Source organism: Ichthyophthirius multifiliis (genome assembly GCF_000220395.1).
Source record: "Ichthyophthirius multifiliis unplaced genomic scaffold scaff_1120509249657, whole genome shotgun sequence".
Taxonomy (NCBI): Eukaryota; Ciliophora; class Oligohymenophorea; order Hymenostomatida; genus Ichthyophthirius; species Ichthyophthirius multifiliis.
The window spans coordinates 60,791-70,518 of NW_004087493.1; the positions used below are offsets into that span (position 1 = coordinate 60,791).

Here is a 9,728-nt window from a genome sequence, read left to right on the forward strand (position 1 = left end):
ATGTAATAATATAATTCTTAAACATTGCGTTCATCCGGCTATCACACACAATCTGGACTTACTGATTTAGAAGTAAATATATATATAGAATGAATTAAATTAAATAAAAAAGGGTGCAAAAGCAGTAGCCAGAAGATTATTTGATAATTATGACAAAGGAAGAAAAGGAAAACTTGACAATGTAGACTGTGTTCCCATGATAGTGGAATCATACAAATCATTTAACTAATTTTTTTCACCTTCTGGTGAAGATATAAAATCTTACCATCGTATTTTAGACAGAAACGGTGACGGAGTAGTCAACTATTAAGACATAGAAGATTTATGTGTTCGTTATTTATGTGGAGGAGTAGGCTAAACAACAACCTAAAGATAAACCGGTCAAGATGAAAGAATTAAAAGAGCCGCTAAGCCACAATATGCTCCCGAAGTTGAAAGAAAACTTGACGTAGCCAGAAGACTTTTTAAAAGATTCGACAGAGACGGAAGTGGACATCTCCAAGAAGATGAAATTGCGGGACTTTTAAAAGCTACATATGAAGAAATGGGGATGTAAAATTTCACACCTAGTTAAGAAGACGTCAGAATGTGGCTATAAATGGCAGATACAAATTCAGATGGAAGTGTTTGTATAGAAGAATATGAAGAATTAATTATTAGATCTTTAAGAAATGCTGGAATTAAAATTGAAAAATAATCAATTGTATTTTGATATGTTTTTATTTTATATTTTAATATAAATGGTTATTTTTTTTATTTAATTTTTTTCCCTTTTTTATATTTAAAATTCAAATTTATTTACTATATAAGAAAATATTTAATAAATTTAGTTTTTATATAGTCAAAGTTATTTTTTTAATATATTTATAAATATAATTAACAAATCTAAAAAATTATATTTATATAAAAAAATTAAAACTATTTTATATAAATAAATTAAGATATATATAATTAATCTGAAAAAATAAATATTAAAATTTATAATAATATATAAATAAATTAAAAAAAAAATTATAATAAAAAATAATATATATATGTATATATATATATAAATATATAGATTTATATATATTTATTTATATATATATAATATTATTTTTTAAATATAATTATATTTTATATATTATTATTATTTATTAATTAATTTAATATTTATTTATTATTAATAATTTTTTTTTATAATATCTAATTATTTAAATAAAAAAAAATATATATAAATAAATATTTTTATTTTACTAAAATTTCACACTAAGTTATCTATATTTTTTAATCTTTCATTAATATATAATTAACCTAATCTATATTATTTATTAATATCTAGTTTTTAACTATCCTAATTATTTCTATTAATAGAAACATTATTATATTAATCGATTTCATGAAACCTTAAAATATTCTAAGAAACCTTAACTTCTATAATAATTTCTTAATTATTTTTATTAAGACTATTAATATTAACACCTTATTCTATTACATTACAACTTCCTAAATTTAAAGCTTAATTTTAACTAAACAATATTATATAACTTAAAGACTTTTTAATATGACATAAAATATTATTTTCGCAATTTTATTAAATAAGGCCTATAGTTATCAAATCTAAATCAACATGATCTTCTTGAGATTTAGCTCTTCCAATATTAAAAGTAAATTTATATTTTAAGTTATTATTAAGAATAAATTTAGAGTATGCTTGACTTCCTTTATCTCTATCTTCCCTTATTAATTTTGTAAATGAATTAGTTAACTTATCATATTCTATATTTGGGAATTTTTATGAACATTCAAATCCTAATGATTTAATTTAAAATATAGAATCAATATGTAAATATTTAGTATTAATATTATTATATAAATCATATAACTTTTCAATAATTATATTATTTTATTGTTCTTATTAGTCTAAAATATTTTAAGCCTTAAATTAAAAACTAATTTTATTATTTAAGATTTTATCTAAAATTTAATTTTATTATTATAATTATTAAACTTACTATATATATTATTAAGTTTCTATAAATTAATAATCATATTATTATTACATTTTTAACATTTTTATTATAATTAAGTAATTTATAATTAGTATTATTATTATTTCTATTTATTTTCATTATCTTATTATTGATATTCCATACATTATTTTTATAATAAACTTAATTATTATTAAAGTTCTTATTGTAATTATTATTTTTAAATATTTTAAATATAGGCTGGTATTTATGTCTAATTATGTGTAATTTATTTCATTAAATTTTATATATTATTATCAATTTAATCAAAATAAACTTAAGTAAAAGTATTTAAACCATTTTACAATTAATTAATAATCTATTATAATGTTTCTTCATCTTTTTATTGATTTTAGTATTTAAATGTAATATATTTATTTAATTCTTTATTCATATTATCTAAATCATTAGAGTTTTTTTCCAAAATTTAAGCGAATTCCTCATAATAGGTTATTTTTAAGAAATAGCTTTCAAGTTCTTTTCCTATAATCATAATATTTTAAATAAAAGAAATATCTTTTTATTATTATTATTCGATTATATCTAAAATTTTTTACTTCATTTAATTGTAATTTTATTCTATTATTAACATATAATGATCATCTTTTAATAATTATATTTTTGCTTCGGCCTCCTTTTATATATTTTAACTTAAAGGAGGTCATATATTGCTTTTAATTTTTCTATCTAAAACTCTTTTACATGTTACTGTTTTTTTAAAATGATTATTTTGAATACATTCAGGACAATATAATCGATTTTAATCATTTTCTTCTTTTTCAATATTTATATTAGTAATATTATAATCTTCGTTATCAATATTAGGATATTTTTAAAGAGCTGACAGACTTTAAAAATTTTAAAACTGCATCTATTATTAAGAATTGTATATTAAGTTATTTTATTATTAGTTAATATTATTATTATTAAATTTTATTTTAACATTTTCTTTATTTAAATCTTATTATTACTTATTAAAATATCTTTAAAACATTTTTTTAGTAATTGTGTTTTTGTAAATATATAATATTTATTTAATAAATATAAAAAATATTTATATAGATATATATATATATATATATATATATATATATATATATATATATATAATAAATTTTAAGATATTTTATAACATATTAATTTTTTCATTATTATTTTTAAATTAGAATTTTATAATACAAATATTTTTTTTATAATTTATATGAGTTTTTTTTATAATAAATATATATTTTTTTATTATATTAAAAATTCAAATTTAAATATTATTAATACATATGAAAAATAAATTAATAATAATAAAAAGTTATAAAACTATATATATTTTTTAATTTTTGTTTTGATATATAAATTTATTTAAATATTTATTAATTTAAAATATATCTTTTAAACACTTTTTTTTATTTTCATATAAATTTGAATTTTTTTCTTTAGTTGTTACAATAAAAAAACAAAAATTATTTAAAAATCAATAAATGGGAAACAAATAAATAAATGATTATCATCTTTAAACAAATTAAGAATAATAAATAAATTAAGATTAAGAATAATATGAACATATAGAATAAATTGAAAATTTTTTAATAAAAACTGAATAAATTATAAATTAAGAATAAATTCTAAATGAAGAATAAATTATAGACCAAAAATAGATTGTAAAGTAAGAATATGATGATAAAATAGAATTTGAAAAAAGAAATAAAGATTAAAGTACACAAACAATTACAATAGAGGAAGATTAAAACCAAATTTTATTTTAATTTCAATATTTGAAATATAAACTAGAATCGGTTTGTGAAGAGTTAAATTAATGTAAATAAATTATTAATGGATAAATATAAAAAAAAATTGATAAAGTGTTAGAAGTTTAAAAAAATTAAAATAATTTTAATGATCTTAAATTTATTTAAATTAAAAATAAATAAATCCAAAAGGATAAAAAATATTAAATTAATAATAGTAATGAATTCAAAAAGAAAAGAAAAAAATGGAAAAATTTAAGATAAACAGACGAAAACGAAATTCATTTATAATAATAAGTTAATAAAACTAATATATAAATTGAAGAACTTGTTAAAAAAATGCCAAATAACATTATAAAATGAATAAAATTATAAAAAAATAATTTTAATATATAAATTTAAAGAATATATATAAATATAAACATATAATTATATATAATACTAATATATTAATAATTTTTTTTAATAAACACAGATTTTTTTTTTTTTTATCTAATAATAAAATTATATTAAATAATAAAAATATTATAAAAGTAATTATTTTATTTTTTATTTTGAAATTTTTGAAAAATAAAATTAATATCATTTGAAAAAAAAAATAATAAATAAAAGAATAAATATATTATAAATAAAAATTAATAATATTAAATATAAGAAAAAAAAATATAAATTATATATATGAAATATTTAAAAAATTATAAAAATTAAAAATTTAATATATATATATATAAAAAAGAATAAAAATATTTGATTTTTATTAATAGGAAAAATAGATACATTTTTGGTATAATTTTAAATTAATATATAAAATTTATATTTATATGAAATTATAATAAATAAGTATAAATTAAATATAATATAAATAATTTTTATAGTAATTTATGATTTTTTAAAATAAATATTTTAAAAAGTATAAATAAAGTTTCAATAAAATAATATAATATTTATTATAAATAAATGAAAAAATTAAAACATTAAATCTAATAATTATTATTATATATTTAAAGATAAAATAAATATTTAAAGATATACTAATAATTAATTTATGATATTATATAAATATAAATATTTATATTGTAATAATATATAAATATGTGATTTTAATATATATAAAATAAATAAAAAAAAAATATAATTATATCTTTAAAATTTATATTAATTTATTTTAAAAATTATAACGCATATTAATATATATTTTTGATTAATTTTTTATATTTTTTCTTAAAAAAAATTAAATAATGAAATTTGAATCATTAATATATTTTATAAAATATATAAAAAAATACAAATTAATATAATATATATATATATATATATTTAAATTATTTATATAAATATATATTATTACAATTGTATTCATATATTTATATTTTTATCATTATAAACAATTACATTATTATTATATATTTTTTTTCATTTTAAATTTATAAATTAAATAATTTTTTTTTAAAAATGTTAATTTTTTTGTTTTATTTTTTTTAAATTCACTATATTTTATCATAATCTTTCAAAGAACTAATTTTAAACAAATTATATAATGTCAAGCAAGTAAAACCAAATTATAAAATAGTATAAAAAAAATAAAAGTAATCCTTACAATAAATATTTGCTTTTGATCTTTCAAAAATAGATAAAGATAATATATATTTGATAGTTTAAATAACTTATGATCAAACATAATTAAATAAAATAATATTAGGCTACGGAAACACTATTAATAATTATTATATGTTTAATGAACAGATTTTATAACAACTTAATTAATAAATAACATTAGATATATTTTGTAATATCTATTTTTTTTTATTTTCAAATAAACATATTTTTCTTATAAAATAGCATTTACTTAATAAAAGTTAACTTAATAGTTATTTATAAATACTTCAGAATTTTAACTATACTCTAAATTGTAATAATTTAAAATTAAAAAAAATTCTAAAAGTTTTTTTATATAAAAAAATTAGGTATTTCTACATATTTAATTTTAAAAAAAGCTAAGTAAAATATAATATTAAGGTTTAACCTAAAAAATAATATGTTTGCTTAAATAATTGCTCATATGAATAAAATAAAGGGAAATGTACAGGTCATGGTAAATGTGCTTGTAAAGATAAGTATATTGGTCCTGATTGTAGTATTTAATTAACATAACTATAAAGAAATAAAAACATAATTTAGTAAATATTACCAAATTAAAACTTTTATTTCGAATTAAGTTTAGAATTAGATGAAACAATTATTTTATAATTTGAAAGGATTTAATTTGATTTTGATGTTTTTATTAGTTTTATAAATAATGATTAATTATTACCTCCTACAATATTTAATAATTAATATTAAAGTTTTCTTAATTAAATTAATAATATTAGTAGTGTAAAGATTTAATCAGAAAATTCAACAGATAATAGAATTGTAATAAATATTAAAAATTAAACTCCATAAAATAACTAATTTTAAATTAAATTTTTAAGTAATTAAGCTAACGATAAATGGTAAATTTGGATAATTTTAGTATTTGTAGGCTGTATATTATTAGTTATTTTATGTATATTTCTTTGTTATATTGAATGTAATAAATATATTTATTTATTTATATTTTATGTACTGCAAAAAAAGATAGGATAACAAAAATTAGGAGTAATTAAATACAAAACATAAACTCAAATTAAAATATTTAAACTTAAATAATAAATTAACAAAACAAAAACCTTGAATATTTAGAAAAATACATGCCAGAATTTAAATATGAATAAATTATAAAAATAACCTCGAAAATAAAAAACTTATATATAAAGGAATGTATTATTTGTTTAAATACTTTTGAAAATCAAGATGCTATAAATATTACTTATTGTAAGCATGTTTTTCATAGTAAATGTATTAAAGAATGGTTAAAAAAACAGGAAGTAAAATATATTTTTTTTTTTAAAAAAAAAAATAATAATAATAATAAAAACAAAAAAGTCTTGTCCATATTGCAGATAATGTTTTAAATAATAAACTTTTGAAAATATATATGATTAAAAAAATAATTAGAATTTTATTTTGATTTAAGAAATTTAAGAGTTAATTGAAAATGCCGACAAATTTGAAGAAATTTAAACAGAAAAAATATTAGAAAATTTAAATACATAAAAAACGGATTAATAATTTTTTTTAAAATCATAATAATAAGATTCATAAGTTATTTATGTTAAAAATAATAATAAATAAGAAGTTAAAAAATAGGAAAAAGATGAGAAATTTTAAATTAAAAAGAAAAAAATAAATAATTTTTTTAATAAAGATAAATAAAAAGACATTGATTATTAAAATTAAATAGAAATTCGTACTCAAAAAATTAAAAGTTAGGACTTTTAAGATAGTTAATATTAAGTCAACAATAATAGTAATAATAATTAAATTTAGTAAAATTTTAAATAATCAGGTACAATGACTATTGTAGATAAAGTAGATACAGAAAATGAATAAATAAATGGATAATTTAAAGATCAATGAAAAAAAAAAAAAAAAAATTATTTTGAGATATTATTTAATTATTAATTGTTAAAAAAAAAACAAAATAAAAAACTTAATATTAATATATATTTCTATTTTTTTAGAAATTCATAACTACTTTTATTTTTTATCTTTTATTATTAAGAATACTAATATTATTTAAATTTAATATAATAAACTGCAATAAATATTTGGAATAAGTAAAAATATATTTTAGTCTTTTAATCCTTATAAAACCCATAAACAACTGTTAAATAAATTCATTATTAACTAATTTAAATTAAAAAAAGATTTATCCCATTATTTATATCCTTTAAGCTTTTTTTTCATAAACAAAAAAAATTAAAAAATTATTAATAATTTTTTTATATAATTAATATTTAATTGTTTCTTACTATTGGTTCCCATTACGAACTTTCGGAAATTAATTATACTATAGTACATGTTAATCCTATTATATCTTTAGGAAATTAGAGTAAAATTAAAAATTCTATAGGCGCTAAGATAAGTACTAATAAAAGTTTTTTAAATTCTTTTTTAATCATGACACAAATAAAAAATAAAAAAACATAACTAAACAGTTTTTATTACAAACATTTATAAGTATGTCATTTTAATATAAATATCCTAATACTAACCATGATAAGTTCATTAAAAATGTTGCCATAAAAACATTAGGTTAAATTTGATTAATATTTTTGTTTTGTGAGTATTATAAAATACTATTAAAGGATTAAATAAATTTATATAAGAATATACCTATATAATATTAAAATAAATTTAAAAAAAAAATATATATATATATATATATATATATATTATATATTTATATATTTTACTTCTATTATTGTTTCTAAAGTTATATAATTTTTCTCCATTTCTAATCAAAATATTTTTCTTCTTATAATATTTTATTTTTATTTACTTTATAAAGGCGTTTTTATTATATAATTTTATATATAAAAAAAAATTTAAAAATATTTTTTTATAAAAACTAAATAATTTAATTTACAAAATTATTCTTTTTTTTTTTTTAAGAAAAAAAAATATTATTTAATAAAGTTCATAATTTTTCTTAAAAATTATATAATTAATATTTAATCTATAATAAATAATATTATATTTTTAAATTAAAAAAAAAAATTATAAATTTTTAGTTTTATATTTATAATTTAATATAAATTTTAAAAATTAAATGTGTTTATTATTTTTAATTATTATAAAAAAATTGCATTATTTTTAATAAAATATATTTAAAAAAAACGAGAAATTATGATTATTTTAATTTTTTTATAAAAAGAAATTCACAAAATAAAAATATATTATAAGAAAAAAAAGAAAAAAAAATGGATAATCCAAAAAATTAAAATTAATTAGTAATATAATAATAATAATAGTAATAATAAAATTAATTATAAGTGATTGAACAATTGTAACAAAAAATCATAAAGTTGAGTGTAAACAAAGCAAGTCAATTCATGAAAACTCTGTTTGCTACTTTTTTTATTATAATATTTATTTCTTTGTACTTTTTAGATTTTAAAAAATAAATTAACTCAGATGTTGAATTAATCTCTATGAATTAACATCAATGCAAAATAAATTATTAAAATAATGATTGTGAAGGAAGGCTTAATGAAAATGTTTGTATAAATCCAATTTAAATAGGGGCTGAAAATTGTGCTGTAAATAAAAAATTTATTTAAGATTGTTAAAGTTGGAAATTTTGTATGAATCGAAATGTAGAATCATAAATAAGCTATATAAGGATAATAATTAGAATTTTTACTGATGCTAGTAATTAAATGTGTGATGCATTCAAAAACTGGGATTAAAAACTTGTTGGATTAGGATTAGTATTTGTTTTAGTTTATATTTTTGTATAAATTTTTAAATGACTAGATTTATATTTATATATTATAATGTTTTTACTATATGGAGAAAATTATAATTTTTGTACAAATTTTTATAAGTTTAATTATTATTTTTTTTCTTTTTAATTTTTATAAATAATATTTGTTGATTTTTGGTTTGATATTAATTTAAGACTTCATATTAAAATTTAAATTTTTACTTTCAAATATAGCATATTAATTAATATAAAAAATAAAAATTATAATATCTTTTTTTAATTTTTTTGAAATTAATTTACATCAATTTTTTTTTTTAAAAAATAAATAAATATATTATATGCATAAATGAAATTTTTATTTTAATATAAACATTTTTATATTTTGTCTTAAATAGCTATCTCAATAATAATAAATTAACTAATTTAATTTTTTTTTTTTTATCTATTTTTAATATATTTAAAATATAATTTTTTTAAAAAATTTCATTTTAAAAAAAAATATTAATAAAAAACAATTATAAATTATATTTTTTAGTAGTAATAATTTTTTTAAAAAATTAAAAAATAATATAATTTTTTTTTATATATTAAAATTAATATTAATTTTTAATTAATTATAGAAACATATAT

At 13.8% G+C, this 9,728-nt stretch overlaps 1 protein-coding gene across 1 annotated transcript, besides 15 other annotated features; it reads left to right on the forward strand. All coding sequences in view use genetic code 6, as the record gives it.

Annotated features, from left to right (window-relative positions):
* IMG5_020730 (hypothetical protein) lies at positions 1-761 on the forward strand (the record flags this gene model as incomplete). The annotated part of the gene is made up of 2 exons (XM_004039465.1): positions 1-72; positions 113-761. The coding sequence occupies 2 exons, from the start codon at positions 1-3 to the stop codon at positions 710-712; spliced, it is 672 nt and encodes a 223-aa protein (XP_004039513.1). The 3' UTR covers positions 713-761.
* A 265-nt stretch (positions 762-1,026) lies between these two features.
* Positions 1,027-1,093: a microsatellite.
* Positions 1,065-1,165: a microsatellite.
* Positions 1,092-1,136: a microsatellite.
* Positions 1,130-1,180: a microsatellite.
* An 875-nt stretch (positions 1,181-2,055) lies between these two features.
* Positions 2,056-2,092: a microsatellite.
* Positions 2,093-2,910: 818 nt separating this feature from the next.
* Positions 2,911-2,951: a microsatellite.
* A 108-nt stretch (positions 2,952-3,059) lies between these two features.
* Positions 3,060-3,118: a microsatellite.
* A 59-nt stretch (positions 3,119-3,177) lies between these two features.
* Positions 3,178-3,246: a microsatellite.
* Positions 3,178-3,255: a microsatellite.
* Positions 3,256-3,598: 343 nt separating this feature from the next.
* Positions 3,599-3,646: a microsatellite.
* Positions 3,647-4,807: 1,161 nt separating this feature from the next.
* Positions 4,808-4,862: a microsatellite.
* An 18-nt stretch (positions 4,863-4,880) lies between these two features.
* Positions 4,881-4,925: a microsatellite.
* A 115-nt stretch (positions 4,926-5,040) lies between these two features.
* Positions 5,041-5,090: a microsatellite.
* Positions 5,091-8,037: 2,947 nt separating this feature from the next.
* Positions 8,038-8,080: a microsatellite.
* A 1,558-nt stretch (positions 8,081-9,638) lies between these two features.
* Positions 9,639-9,706: a microsatellite.
* The last annotated feature ends 22 nt before the right edge of the window (positions 9,707-9,728 follow it).